Raw genomic sequence first — 15,106 nt, forward strand, 5'->3', positions numbered from 1 at the left:
CACCAGCAGCTTCTCAGCTGGGGGCGGGGTTCATGCCCGTCCCTTGTACGCTGGGATTTGGTCAGGTTTGAACCTACAAAGGTCTTGTGCGCGCTGTCTTAGCTGTTCTACACGCTGAAGGGAAATCCGGCTGCTTCCCCAGGCAAACGGTTCCTGGAGACACTGGCCTCCCCGGCAGCGCAGCTTCTCCGCTACTAACCAGCCTTTGGCAGATCCTCGAGCGCCCCTCAGGACGCCTTCATTAGGTTTATCACCCTCCGTCGTCTCCGGTCCCCCGCCCGGCCTCTCCTTCCGCTCAGCAAGCGGCTCCCCAGCTTCATCCGTTTCCCCTGAACGACTTAGTTTAATTCTTGTTGGAGTGACGGAGACGCCATTGTGGGTGCCGTTAAGAGCACCTGCTGCTCTTCCAGAGGACCCAGGTTTGACTCCCGCCACCCACAGGGCAGCTCACACCCTTCTGCAACTCCAGTTCCAGGGATCCAACGCCTTCTCTGGCCTCCACGGGCCCCATGTACGCACGTGGTGCAGAGATGCGGGTGTAGGCACCCCACACACACACACACATGAGATGAACCGTCCCGGAGCACCGTTGTTTTGCTGCGTGTTTTCTTTCTCCAGGCATCTGTGAACGGTGCTCCAGGGCGACGCCACAACCTGGGCTTGGGCTTTGGGAACGAGGGTGGCTTAAATTCCGTGGGTGTTTTCCCACAAGTGGGGAAGTGGCTGTCGCATGTCAGCTCTGCTTTTAGGCTCTTGTTTTTGTTGTTTTGTTTTGTTTGAGAAACTTCCACACAGCACATTTCTGCCGCTCGCGGCTGTAACTGTTCCCATTACCATGTTCAATTGGCTCAAAATGGACGTGAGAGTCTGTGTTTCTGAGCTGCAGCTGGAACTGGACACTGATCCATGCCACACTCTGAGACATTTAGAATGAAGTCAAGGGTGTTTTTCTGGGTGCCGGTGGGAGGCTTGTTCTTCTATTTTTCTCAGCCGGTGATCCGAACTGTTGTAATGTTAAAGAAGGCACTTCATGATTTACACAAATTAGTCTAAAATAGATTCCCCCACTGAGAAAAAAGGTAAGTAAGGCACAGTCATTTCTCATGCACCCTACTGCATACCCAAACTGCAGCTGCCCACGGGACAAATGAAAATAGCCCGTGGAGGTGACGTTTGTGTTTAAGAATAAATATGTCATTTAAAATAGAGTCCAGACACAAGCCAAAATGGCAGCCGGGGCACCTAGTGCGGAGAACATTGAGAAAGGAGAAAGCAGAGCTGAGGGAAGAGAAGTCATCACGACGAAATTAAAGCACATCTCAGCACCAGAGACACAAAACAAATTGTGCCACGTGTCCTGTGTCTCCCTTTTCACTATCTGAGTCTGAAGAAAAGTGTGGCCAGGTACTGAAGTTTAAAGCTTCAGGCTGGGAAACAAATTCTCTTCCTCCCTCCCTCCCTCCCTCCCTCCCTCCCTCTCTCTCTCCAGCTCTAGGATCTTCCCCAGGCATCCATGTGGAGGGACTGGGAGAAGGAGAGGTCCAGCTGGTGTGCACGTCCCAGGGCTGGTTCCCTGAGCCTGAGGTCTCCTGGGAGAGCATCAGTGGAGAAAAGCTGATGAGTTTCTCTGAGAATCATGTGCAAAATAAAGATGGGCTGTTCTATGTGGAAGACACACTAGTGGTCAGGAATGACTCGGAAGAGACCATTTCCTGCTCCATCTACAACCGTGTTCTCAAAGAGGCCAAGGAGGCCGCCATCGCTCTGCCAGGTCAGTGCTCTGCCCCGAGCTGCTCAGCTGCTCAGCAGTAATACGTTTTCTTTCCTTCCTTCTTTCCTTCTTTCTTTCTTTCTTCCTTCCTTCCTTCCTTTCTTTCTTTCTTTCTTTCTTTCTTTCTTTCTTTCTTTCTTTCCTTCTTTCTAAGACAGGCTGTTCTAGATTTGCTTTGTAGACCAGGCTGGCCTCAAACTCACGGAGATCTGCCTGCCTCTGCCTCCCCGAGTGCTGGGATTAAAGGCGTGTATCACCACACCCGGTTCTCTTTTTTCTTTAATCATATTTAAATAACGAGTTAACATTTATAAACATGTATATGAGAAAAGCATATGGCATGTTTTTAGTAGATGCCAGCTCTCAGGATTTCAGTAGTTTTCAAGTTCTACGTTTCACTCCACCGTGCTGATTGTGCCCCACAGATGTTCAACACATTGGAAACATAATGAAAATATTCCTGCAATGGAGACATTGTCCTGTGGTATGCCAGTTCCTTCCAGGAACCAGTCACGTGCTTCGCCAGAATGGGAGGGTCTCCTTGACAGCTTCTTAATTATAGTCTTGTCAATAAATAGCAACAGAAGCAACACTCAAAGCACACACTGCGGTAGTGACAGGTCTGCTCCCTGAGTGTTAGAAGTTGGAGCGGGGACGGAGAGCAGCACGGGAGACTCTCGGAGCCCAGAGAATCCTCAGGCTCAGTGATAAAGATCTACCTGCCAGCTAGTGTCACCACCACCCGCCCGCCAACCATCTACCTGCCGGCTCTCAGCCATCAACCACTTACTAATTAGCCATCATTATCTACCATTCATGCGCCTAATCCACCATACAGCTCTTACATACCTTTCAATCATCCCCTCTCTAATCACCTATTTTTGATCTATCATTTATCTATAATATATCAACTATCAATCACCTGTCTTTCTAAATATCTATCATCTACCTGTTCATCAAGTGTCATCTCTCTCTCTCTCTCTCTTTATCGCCTGTCTATTATCTATCGGAAACAGACATTTGTATTTCTTTTGAGACAGTCCCACTCTATACCCCAGCAGCCCTCTTGGCTGTAGGTGTGAACCACTGTGCCCAGTAGATTTTGCTACTTACGTGACGGGGTATTGTCTTTAAAACCCTAACTTGAACTGAGACTTTTAGGACACCATGTTTGGATGTGTTGCTGATTTATTGAAGAGTTAAAAGTGAGTTGTATTAATGCTAAATCAGTGTTGTGCAGGCCCAGTTTGGAATTAAAAGTGATGGTTGTTTGTGGCCATATATTTCATACTTAGCCTTCATTTATATAAATAACATATATTTTTACTAGTGTTTAATATTAGCAGAAACAAACCAAATTGATGGTGATAGAATTGACAGGTTTGCTGTGAAAAAAGTAAGATCTGACTCACCAGATGGTCCAGAAGAATTGTTTTTCTTCTTTTCAGACTTTTTAAGTAAATTGAGTTCTTGGATAAACATGAAGCTTATGGTTATTTCTGGAAAGTTTCTTTCCTTTCCTTTAGACAAAAATCCCTTAAAATGTTTTTCTTCTTTCTCCAGAGAAACTGCAGACAGAGCTGGGTGAGTGGGACCTTCGCCCAGCCCTGCAGGAGGGCAGAGCATGGAAAGCAACCAGATACCTCGTGACCCCTGAGGAAGGGAGCAGGGCTCTCTCCAGTGCTGGTTAGGGCGGCCTGGGAAGGAAATGGCGAGGCACAGACCTCCACAGCCTTCTTCAGGGACTCATCAGAGGAAGGGCTTTTCGGTTTCTGTTACTATACACCCATCTGGCTCTCATTTTTAGCCCACGATCAGAGGGTGATATGGGCTCCCGCGCCCTCGCATCTCAGAGCCTAACCTCTGCTCACACTGCATGGCCACCAAAGAGCCTTTGCTCAATCCCACAGCAATCTTAAGAGATGAATTTTATAGTTGAAACCTCTAAGGCACAGACAGACTAAGTGCATAAAGCCAGCCAGATTTGAAGCGATGGCACACCCCTTTTATTCTGAGGGTTTAGCAGCGTGTAGCCTGGCCTCTGATGAGTGTTTTCTTCACACTGGCAAGGCTCTTCTTTAAACAAGGATGGCTGTTTAAAGAACCCCACAGGAAGTCCATGCTGGCTCATACCCTGCCCATTGGTGTATTTAACAGCTTCCTCGAGGGTAATCGGACCTTCCCAGCCCACTGTTGTCAGAGTCGGAGACAGCATAGAATTAGCTTGTCACCTGTCCCCTCAAACTGATGCCCGGGGCATGGAGGTGAGGTGGCTCCGCTCCCACTATTACCCTGCAGTCCATGTGTATGAAGATGGGGCCCGCGTGGCCGGAGAGCAGATGGCGGAGTACAGAGGGCGGACTTCCGTGGTGACCGAGGCCGCCCACGAGGGAAAACTGACCCTGCGGATCCATGACGCCCGAACTTCTGATGACGGGCAGTACCGGTGCCTCTTTGGAAAAGATGGCGTCTACCAGGGGGCCCGCGTGCCTGTGCAGGTGATGGGTAAGGGTTCCAGGTAGATCTTTTGGCTTCTCCGGCCTCCTAACCCTGTGGCATCCCGGCTCCTGGGAGACTTCTTTGACACCAAAGCATTCTGCATGCTCATTCATTTTCAAGTTCATATTGAACTTTGAGTTCAGCAACGGCCATAGACACTTCAAGATCACAACTTCAGGTACACTAACTTGAGGTTTTTATTTTTTATTTTTTTACTAATTCTCTGAGAATTCCAAGCCATCTATTCTGATAATATTCACCTCCCCAACTTTGCCCACTTAACTTCTCCAAGATCCACCCTCATTTTCTTAACCCCAACTTCCTGTCCTCTTTTTCAAAATTTAATAACCCACTATCTCCTGTTTCTGCTGTCTGTATACTCGAGGGCACAGAGCTTGGGTGACCTGCCAGGAGCCACACCCTGTGTCCTGAATTTATCAACTGTCCAGAGCTCCTTAGCTAGGAGGGGGCCCACGAGTGCTTCCCACTTCCACGCTGGACCGTTGGCTGGCTGGACCGAGTGCAGGTCTGTCTTAGACAATCACGGCTGATGTGAGGTCATGAGTGCAGCAGCCCTGTCACGCTCAGACACTGTCAGTACAGTGCCCGTCCCCCCCCCCCAACCTCTGAGTCTTACAACAGCTGCACTCCAGATTGTTTAGCTGTGTCTGCGGGGAGGGGGGGGAATGACACAGATGTCCCGGGTGTGGCTGGGCACCGCACTGACACTTACTCTCTGCACTCCGGCCAGTTGTGAGTTTCTGTCTTAACCACCGTCTCCTGCACAGAGAAAGTTTTCTGATGAGGTCTGAGAACTGTGCTCGAATCTATGGGTACAAAGAGAAAGAATCTGGAGGGCAGGTTGATACTCTGCCCATTTAGCGAAACAATAGTAGCAGGGTCTCCCTTGGGGCCTCAAGCTTCCCCACAGTGAGCTGGTGGCAGTGGGCCAGGCATTTCCTGGGGCTTAACTTTTTAAGTGTAGCACAGTCAGAAAGATGGGGCTCCCAAGCACCTCCATAGAGTGACCAATCTAAGAACAGTCCCCACAGTTTTATGCGAAACACATCATTCTGCAGAGCTCCTAAGGTTCTGGGAAGTGTGTAGTTTCCGGGAAGTGTCCTGATTCGAAGACTCAGCCACATGTACCACATGCACAGGATCCATAAAGAGTGACAGCTGCAAGGTCAGCAAACGTTGGTGAGACACAGGCCCAAATCTTGGAAATCATCGTGCTTCTCTTGCCGAGAGGCCCTCCTTCACACGGCTTTCTGTCTGTGCCTTGGGTGACCTCTCTTACCCAGCATCTCCAGGCTGGGCTTGTGTCTCAGGGTCACTTTGTTGTCAGGGTCAGGAGGAAAAAGGTAGGGAATTGAGGTTAAAAAAAAGAAGACGAAGAAGAAGAAAAAGTAGATTTGAAGATGCACCTTATTATTTCCTAATCTATCCTGGAAGACTTTGGGACAGAAAAATAGAAAAGCAGAACAAGAAACCCGGTAGCCAGTCCCATCTCCCAGGGGGGACCATTGGAGCTCTGTCCTTCCCAGTCCTCTGTCACCTCTTCCTCCCTCTGGGAGACCACACACACACACACACACACACACACACACACACGCTCGGAGGCTCCATCTCCTCCTCCTCGGTCTCTGTCCCCAGCGGTGGGCTCCACCCCACGGAACACGCAGGAGGCCCTGAAGGATGGAGGCGTGCAGCTGAGGTGCACATCCGAAGGGTGGTTCCCAAGGCCCCACGTGCAGTGGCGGGACAGAGAGGGAAGGACCGTGCCCTCGCTCTCCGAGGTCTTCCGTCAAGGCAGCCAGGAGCTGTTCCAGGTGGACACTCTCCTGCTGGTCACCAACAGCTCCGTGGTGAATGTGACCTGCTCAGTCAGCCTCCCTCTGGGCGAGGAGAAAGTGGCACGGTTTCCTCTCTCAGGTCGGTGACTGGTGACTGCACTCCTTCCCCCAGCTTGGGAGCTAAGTGTCAAATGGGTTGGGCTCTATGTTTTTTCTTTGAGAGGTTTCAGGTGTCCAGGCTGGCCTGGGACTTCTGTCCTCCTGCCTCCTCATCCCACACTGAGCCTGTGCCTGCTGCTCCCTCTCTCCGTCTCCTCCCTGATTCTTCTCCTTCCACTCTTCCTCCTTCTCTTCCTCCTCTTCTTCCTCCTCCTCTAATTTTCCTCATCCTTTCTCTTCTTTCTCTTTTCTTTATTACTCTTCTTTTCATATTTTATCTTCTTCTCTCTGGTAGGGTATTTTTTTTAGGAAATCTTTTAAAATTAAATCTGCATCTCCTGCAAAGTTTGACTTCAGGTCACCTAAGGACAACATTCCTCTGAGCTTCTTGTTCCTTTCTCTCTCCTCTCTCTCTCTCTCTCTCTTCTCTCTCTGTGTGTATTCTATTTCCCTCTATCTACAAACTCCCCCCCCCCGCTGTGAAAACAATTATAACACCTTTCTTTCCCCTTGTTGTGGATTTTATTCTTCAGTAGAAATTAATTTCTTCACAAGCCTTGTAGGTATAGCCTGGGAGGCCTTGTGTTTTAACAAGATAGTTCCACAGTGAATCTGTGATGTAGTGATGTACTTAGAAAAAGAGAAGGGATGGGGTGGGGCATCAAAGCCAGACCTAAGTTTACCTGCTTCCCTTGGCTTCTGGGGCAGCAGGGAGACTGAACCAACAGGTTCCTGGAGAGACCCCGCTCTCAGGCTGCTCCCATGAGAAAAGCCACCTTGACATTTTCCTAGTCTCATGACGACTGGGATTTGCGTTTCAGACTCCAAGATAGCTTTGTTATGGATGAGCCTGCCTGTCTTGCTGCTGCCTCTTGCCATGGCCGCTGACCTGATCAAGGTGAAACACAGTAGGAAAGGTAAGTGGGCAGACAGGCTGGACTAGTTCAGGGACTGGGGAGCCCTTCCTTGGTTTACGGTCCTGCCATCAAAGCGCAGTGACCAGTGACATGAGCTTAGAGCTCACAGCATTGGGTTTAAAGGACACTAGCCCTGGGCCTTGAGAGATAGCTCAGTGCTTGAAATAGGAGGTTCCGTTGGATCTGGACTTGTTCTACTCTGATGGTTGTGATCTTGGTGACATCTCAAGCCTCACCTGGTCTCATGGTGAAGTAAAAGATGCCATGATACCTCAGCATAGGAGGAGAAAAGGAACCAGAAATGGTTAGGAGACTGTTAGAGAGATGGCGCGGGTGTTGAGCACTTGCAGAGGACCTGAGCTCAGTTCCCGCACACATGGAGGCTCACGACCATCGGTGACTCCAGTTCCAGGGACTGACACCTTCCTCTGGCCGCCTCGGCAGGCACAAACATGCCGTGGTGGTTCACAGACACACACACAGGCAAAACATTCTTATACGGAAAATAACGAAAATAAATATTTTGTTTTAAAAAAGAAGTTGGGAGAGGAGGCACAGAAGGGCAGGGGGGAAGAAGAAAGAGTAGTGCCATCTGTGTAAGAAAGTGCCAGAGCGGAGCCTCCCACTATGTGTGCTAACTGCTTGGGGCTGGGAGACGGAGTTGACAAGGCTGGCTGCTCTCGCCAAGGACCCAGATTCGATTCCCGGCACCCACAACGCAGCTCTCAACCGCCTGTGACTCCAGTCCCAGGGGGGCTGTGCAGCCTCAAGCTTCCTGTCCTACCTGACCAAGACCCCGAGCTCTGGGCCACCACCCGCCCCCACTGCCAAGCAGGAAGACTCCAATCTTCTAATTTTTTTCAGTCGAGTGAACTAAACACTTCCTGGCCCCCACCTTCCAGGGTTCCATCTCTGTCAGCCTGCAGATCACTCAGTCACTTACCTTCTTGGAGACTAGAGGGCACCACAGAGCGGCCTTCTGGAGCTCTTCAGAAGGCCCCTCAGCCCCCGAGTGCCACCCTGTGTTCCCCCTTAGGCCCTGTCCTCTCGCCCCAGGCCACGAGTGCGGGTGACTGACTCACAGCGCGTCCACTGCTGTGTCAATCACTTGGTCTTCTTTAGCTCTCTTGGGTGGAGGACGCCCTCTCCCGAAGAAGTGAACAGGAGATTTAGCAGAGCGTTGACGACAGCGAACCAAACCTCGGTGTCAGATGGGGTGGGGGAGGGAATTGACTGGTACAACGTCTTCCTTTGCACTGAGAAGGAGGAAGAGCCTGTAAGACAGCAAGGGTGCCCTGCCACCATAGGGACAGAAAGAGGGGAAACCCCCACGCTCTTTCTGGACTGCTTCTATATTGGCAAAGCCGAATTTAAAGAGCATTTTTCAGGGCAGAAGTCTAGTCCTTACTCGTAGTTTAATTACTTACTGGTCACAGCGTTGCCTCTTCTGTTGCTACCTAGATCCCCAAAGGTATCTGGGTTGGCCACTGCGCGGCCTTTTCCCACAGCGGGGATGGTTGGTACTTCATCTCCGTCCCACACACAGCCGGACGCCCCTGGGCACCGCTTTCTCTCTTCATCCTCGGCACTCTGTAATCTCCTCCTCTTCTGTCTTTCCTTCCAGACCAAAACCATGGCGGCAAGCTGGAAAATCACAAGGATGATGAAAGCCACACCAGAGGGCTTCCCCCTGACAAGAGGCTCCACGCAAGCCCAGTGCACCCCGCTTCCTGAACACCCCATTGTCGCTCACAGTGAGGGACGCCTCAACCTGGGTCGGCACATCCTCTCTCCCTGTGCCCACCACCCCACACCCACCACCCCTCACCCACCACCCCTCACCCCTCACCCACCACCCCTCACCCCTCACCTCTCACCCCTCACACACCACCCCTCACCCCTCACCTCTCACCCCTCACCCACCACCCCTCACCCCTCACCTCTTACCCCCACCCCTCACCTCTCACCTCTCACCCCTCACCCACCACCCCTCACCCCTCACCCCTCACCTCTTACCCCCCACCCACCACCCCTCAGCCTTGTGCAGCAGCTTTATCTTGTCATCCCTGGACCTACCATGAGGACGTAAGAAGGAGGAGCCAGACATGGAGAGGAATGTCACTCATCTGAGACCTGGGTGGGCTTTTCTAGAAATGCCGGAGCCAGTAGCACCAGAGGGACAAAGTGCTCCAGCTGCAGCGGGAGGACAGGGTTTCCTTCCTGTTTCCACATGAGAAAGGACTCACTGAGATGCAGGAACACCTGACATTTGCACTAGGAATCAGGCCTCGGGCTGGAGACATGGCTCAGAGCACTTGCTCTTCTTGCAGAGGACCTGAGTTCTGGGCCCAGCACCCATATGGCACCTCACAACTACCTATAACATCAGTTCTAGAAGGTCTGATGCCTTTTTCTAGCCTCTGAGGACACCACCAAGCACATGCCTGGTGCACAGCCATACATGCAGGCAAAACATCCATATAAATGAGAAATAATAATTTAAAAAATAAAGGAATTAGACCAAAACCTGCCATGTGGTCACTCCCTGGGCTGTCTGCAGCTGGCTCATGGTAGGACAGCTGAAAGGAGACAGGAAAAATGCCAATGTTTAAATCCATCATAAGGTATTTCATACATATCTATGTCATGTACTGGTGCCCCAAAGAACCTAACATTTCCATATGTAAAACAGGGTTTCCTATAGCAACTTCATTAAACAACCATTCTGTCTTTGCTACTGTTCTATTGCTGTCACAAGACACCGTGACCGAGGCAGCATTATAAAAGAAAGGTTTAATCTGGGCTTTATGGTTCCAGAGGGTTAGCATCCATGGCCATCAGGCTGGAGGGAATATGGCGGCAGGCAGGCAGGCAGGCATGGCACTGGAGGAGTGGTTGAGGGCTTACTCTGATGCACAAGGGTGAGGCAGAGAGAGCTGACTAGGACCGGGGTGGACGTTAGGCCCCAGTGACACACGTGACCCTACAAAGCTGCACCTTCCAATCCTTCCTTCTGGGTCTAAGCACTCAAGCACAGGAGCCTTTGGGGCCTCCTCAGTCAAGCGACCGCACTGCGTTTGTAATTCTTCTCTAAATTTGATTTTTAAAACCCCCACAGGAGAGAGTGTGAACAGTAAAAGCAGCCAAGTGGGTCTACGATGGTTCCTGCTGCCTTTCTTTCCTTTTTTTTTTTTAAATCTGTAATTCATTCCTTTTCTCTTCCTGTCAAATCTTCCCTTCAAGGCCTGATGGGGGGGGTCTGCCAGTGGACCTATGTAGCCCACACCCACATAAAAACAGCAGTGCCAGGACGCAGGAAGGGGCCGTGTCTCCGAATAACAGACATGCTGATTTTAAGAGCACAGTCAAGTATATAAGCTCTCCTAGGCTCACTCCCCATTTCTTGGATGGAGAAAACGTCATGAAACTTGGCTGCATCACATTTTAGCTAAATATTATAATCCCCTGGTAATGTTTGGCACCATACCATGGCCAGTTAAGGAGGGCAGTGTTCTGGACCACAGCAAACAATCTATAGAACAAGCAGTCAGGAAAAGGGAAACATATGTGCATGAACTTGGCCCTAAGTAACGTGGAACAGACCAAACAAGAACTGGCTCAAACTAGACTTTGACCTCCTGAAAGAACACGGCCATAGGAGCTCAAAGTAGAAACAAGACAGAATGAGCTAGCCATAAAAAAGAACATCACAGGATGCCCGGGGAGACGATGGAAGGCGAGTGTGTTTAACCAACCAGGTTAAGTGAGCAGAAGATAAGCACATTATAAACCAATCAACTGTGTCTAAAGGTCAGCTCTGTGGCCAGCACCTGATAGGGGAAAGAAAAGGGCAAGTGCTGTGATAATCCTGAGATCAGTTCTGAGACCATTGGCCACCTCTGACCCCTTCCTGAGATACTATACTCCTTTACCACCTAATGGCTTTGGTGTCTTCCTAGTGAATAAACATTCAGTAAAGAAAAATGGGTAAACAGCACGGAGGTGAGGAGGGCACAAGGCTCCCTAGCTGAGGCGCCATTGGCATTTGATAGCTGCTTTAATAGAGTGATCTCTGTTTTATTGACCATCCTAAAGGGCAGTTTTCCACTCCCAGGAGTAGCTGGCTCTGAGAGAGAGATTGGGTGAGTCAGGAGGGGGGTTTCCTCTCGGAGGAGTTGGGGGAGGGGAGTAGATATGATCGAAATAATCGTATGAAATTCTCAGAGAATTAGCAACAATTTTGAAAAGGACAATGGCTTTACCATGTAAATGGCGTCCTCCTCTCTGCTTGATTTATATTCTCCAGGCATATTTAGAAACTGAAGACACTGCAAATACATTGGACTATTCTGAATTTCTCCTTTAAAATAGTCTTCTGTTCTTTCTTACATTTAAAGTGTTTTGCTAGTCTATGTTATTGTTATACCCAGTTCTCGATCTACAGGAATCGACTCCGTTGCAAAACACATGAGGGTCTTTTTATTGTAAATTACAAGCTGCAGCTTGGGCCCACAACACCCACCGCCGAAGCAGTGGGAGCTGAGCACGCTGCACCCAGGTTAGTTGGGTGATTTATAGATTCTGGTCCCTCCCAGCATGCCCAAGGCAGGGGCAATTCCTGCCTGGCAAGCATCTATTGGTCAAGATGCTACATTTTGAATCGATTGGCTATAGGAAGGTTCCCAGACCATTGACCATGACCAGGTGTCCCTCCCCCTAGGGAGTTTCCTAGCAACTGTATCTCTAGTGGGTGGGGAAAGAACGCAGCGAGGTGGGTCTTCCCCTCAGGGCATTCCTAAACTTCTCTACTGCACCTACTTTAGGTCTTAACAATAGCTGCTACTTTATCTTTTGGTCTCTCATTATCAGTATTCTTGTACATCAAAATGGCTTTCCCATCCCCTTCATTTAAAAATGTTTCGGTAAAGGACTAAGGTAAAAATATTTTTTTTTTCAGTAAAGGCGTGGTGGTGCAAACCTTTAATCAGGCAGATATCTGTGAGTTTGAGGCCAGCTTGGTCTACATGGCAAGTTCCAGGACAGCCTGGACTGCATAGGGAGATTCTTTCTCATAAAAACAAACACAATTCTTTAGTAAAGATTAATGGGGGAAAGAGATGGACAGAATGAACCATGTCAGACAGCATCACCTGAGATGCATTGCTTGAAGATGAGGCCGACCTCAAATGAGAGGAATAACATCAGGGGGACAGCTTTGATTTGGGAGAAGGAGTTGAAATAAAGTGCCTAATTTTAAAACAGACTTCTAAAAACTGGTTCGGTCTGGGCAGTGGAGGCACACACCTTCAATCTCAGCACTCGACAGACAGAGGAAGGGAGAACTCTGTGAGTTTGAGGTCACCTTGTTCTACAGAGTGAGTTCCAGGGCAGCCAGGGCTACACAGAGAAACCCTGTCTAGAAAAACAGAACAAATCAAAACTGGCTCAATTTCACAGTACAACATAACAAATGCATCAATATACCAAGACTATTTAGATCAAATCCAGGATCCAAGACAATGACCATCTCCAAACACTGCCCCCCCCCCATCTCTTTTGTCAGCTTGACAGAGCTAAGGTCATCTGGAAAGAGGGAATCTCAACAGAGAAAATGTCTCCATTAGATTGTCCTGTAGTCAGACTGTGGGACATATTCTTGATTAATGATTAATGCAGGAGGGCCCAGCCCACTGTGGGCTGTGCCATCCCTGGGCAGCTGGCTGAGCAAGCCAGGAAGTGGCCATCCCTCCCATTCCTTTGTGGCTCCTGCTCCAGTTCTGCCTCCAGGAGTTTCTATTCTGACTTCCCATGACCTGCGTGATAAAACAAATTCTTTCTCTCCAAGATTATTTTTGTCCATATTTCATCTCGGCAACAGAAAGCAAACTAGAGCCCAGGTGCACAGCCATCCCTCCAAAACCCAACAGACGATCATCTCTCCTCTAAAACGATTTTCACACTCAGCTGCTTACGATCGCCATTAGCTCTGTGGCTTTCCCAAACACTCGCATGGCCCCTCTCCTCTCAGATTTGCTAACCTTCACTAACTCTCTTCTCCCTTTGAAGTCGGCTGGCTGTGCTCCTGCCTGCTCCATCTCATGCTGACACACCCACACGGCCTCTGAGAAATGGGATCCTGGCTCCCTGTCCTTCACACCCATCACAGGGCACACATAGGAGGAGAGCTTGCAGTCCGCACCCAACATGCCCACAATGTGATTCAAGATGCCAATCACCACCAAGTTCTCTACCAGACAAACCATAGTGGAAGGTGTGTCAGGGTGACCTGACTGGCACCTTCAGGGTAAATTGTCCCATCACTGTCAATCATCATTGTCCCCACAGAGCCCAGGGACCATCGTCATCACAGATTTTCACATCATATTTACAGGCTGATAGGTCAGTGGGTTTTTACGGCAGACAGGCTAGTCTCACACAAAGCAAATGATTCCTTGTGTGCGTTGGTGGTGTACTCTTGGAAGAGAGGAGAGAGCTGGGAAATCATGAAAACACATTCCTCATGAAGCATTATTTACCCTGATGTGCAAATAAATAATTATATCAGATGAGGATTTAGAGCTAACCAAGTCGTGTCTAATCCTGTGCAGAAAACAGGATCCAAGGCCACAAGTGTGTTAGGTTGTCACCTGAGCCCAGCGGAAGCAGAGGTGGGGTAGAGAACGGGTCTCTCAGCAGGAATCTGCCATCTTCCTAGGGTGGGAATAGTGAGGTCCAGAGGGAGGTCCTGCAAACATCTGGAGTGATGACAAGGAGATCGTCAAGGTAAGAGGTCACGGCTAATGGATTCATGGTGGCTATGAAATGGTCTCCTGCAGACCACTGTGGTGTCTTTCCCAAAGGAGCACCAGGGACTTTGTCACTCACACAAAGACCCTTGCTTCCCTTTTCCAGAGGTACCCTGACCTGAACAGCTGTGCCCCAAGGCAGTTAGTCTGAGGACTTGTTATCCCCTTGACTGGGAGGGAGAGAAGGAAGGCAAGAGGCAAAAGGAGAGAGAAACAGCAGCTTCAGGCATGGCTCAGCCTCCTTGAATTTTCTTCCACCCCTTCTTGTATGACAAGGACTCTGCCTGCCCTCTGTCCACCCTCAGGATCTCTCCCTCACTTCCTCCCTCTTGCCTGTCACCCAGGAGAGGCTCCTGCGAAACTCACACGTCCTTAGAGAGATGAAGGCTTCCTGGAACTGCTCACCACCTCAGAGAGAGAGCCAGCCAGGGTAATCCTGCCCTGCCTCCCAGCTCACCACCTCCTCCTGGATGCCTGCAGGGCTCTCCTGTGAGTATTGCTCCAGATGCTTCAGAGGATCCTGGAGGAAGCCTTAAGTGGACATTTAAGGGATTCAGGAAACTGGAGGCCAGAAGGCTCCTCCCAGGAAACTCCCGGAGTCAGTGTCCCCGCCATCCTCCAGTCTTGAAACTGAAGTGAAATAGCATTAGAAAAGAGAACCGCAAAGCAGACAATAGAGAGGAAATAGAGCTGCAGCAAATGGTTTCTTTCTTTCAAACCTGTATGAGTTCCAGTCAGTGACACGGGTCTTGAAATCTTAGAGCCTGATAGTTTGGGTTAATCCCGATATTGTTGCTTATGCTTAGGATTTGGAGGAGAGCTACGGAACTTGTTGGCGCCCCAGTTTCCTCATCTGACATTGGGTTGGATGGTAATGCATGTTCTTGAATTTTTAAGATTATATAAATGGACATATTGTAAACAAGGGCATCTAACACCCATCCATTTAGCCAAAGGTTAGCAAGTTCTACCATAATGTGTCTGAAGCTTTGATACATTGTCATCTTCTGGGTAGCTGATACATTGTCTTCTCCTCCATAGTGGATACATTGTCATCACCTGATAGTTGATACGTTGTCTTCTCCTGCGTAGTGGATACATTGTCTTCTCTTGGGTACTTGTTTTTTGATACATTGTCTTCTCCTGGGTAGTGGATAC

General features: G+C 49.5%; 1 protein-coding gene across 4 annotated transcripts in view; it reads left to right on the top strand.

Moving 5' to 3' along the window:
- The window catches only part of Btnl2 (butyrophilin like 2), a 13,767-nt gene extending 4,099 nt beyond the window's left edge, over positions 1–9,668 (top strand). Inside the window, exons 4-10 of one of the 4 annotated variants that reach the window (XM_055591930.1) lie at positions 1,490–1,771; positions 3,335–3,355; positions 3,929–4,276; positions 5,927–6,205; positions 7,047–7,142; positions 8,767–8,917; positions 9,180–9,668. In XM_055591930.1, coding sequence (XP_055447905.1) covers positions 1,490–1,771; positions 3,335–3,355; positions 3,929–4,276; positions 5,927–6,205; positions 7,047–7,142; positions 8,767–8,876 — 1,136 coding nt within the window. In that variant the 3' untranslated portion in view covers positions 8,877–8,917; positions 9,180–9,668. Of the gene's footprint in view, positions 1–1,489; positions 1,772–3,334; positions 3,356–3,928; positions 4,277–5,926; positions 6,206–7,046; positions 7,143–8,766 lie in introns of all 4 variants that reach the window. The other 3 variants (XM_055591931.1, XM_055591929.1, XM_055591933.1) reach the window with 3 other exon arrangements.
- Positions 9,669–15,106: the final 5,438 nt, after the last annotated feature.

Source organism: Psammomys obesus, unplaced genomic scaffold (assembly GCF_907164565.1).
Source record: "Psammomys obesus unplaced genomic scaffold, mPsaObe1.curated_primary_1811, whole genome shotgun sequence".
Lineage (NCBI taxonomy): Eukaryota > Metazoa > Chordata > Mammalia > Rodentia > Muridae > Psammomys > Psammomys obesus.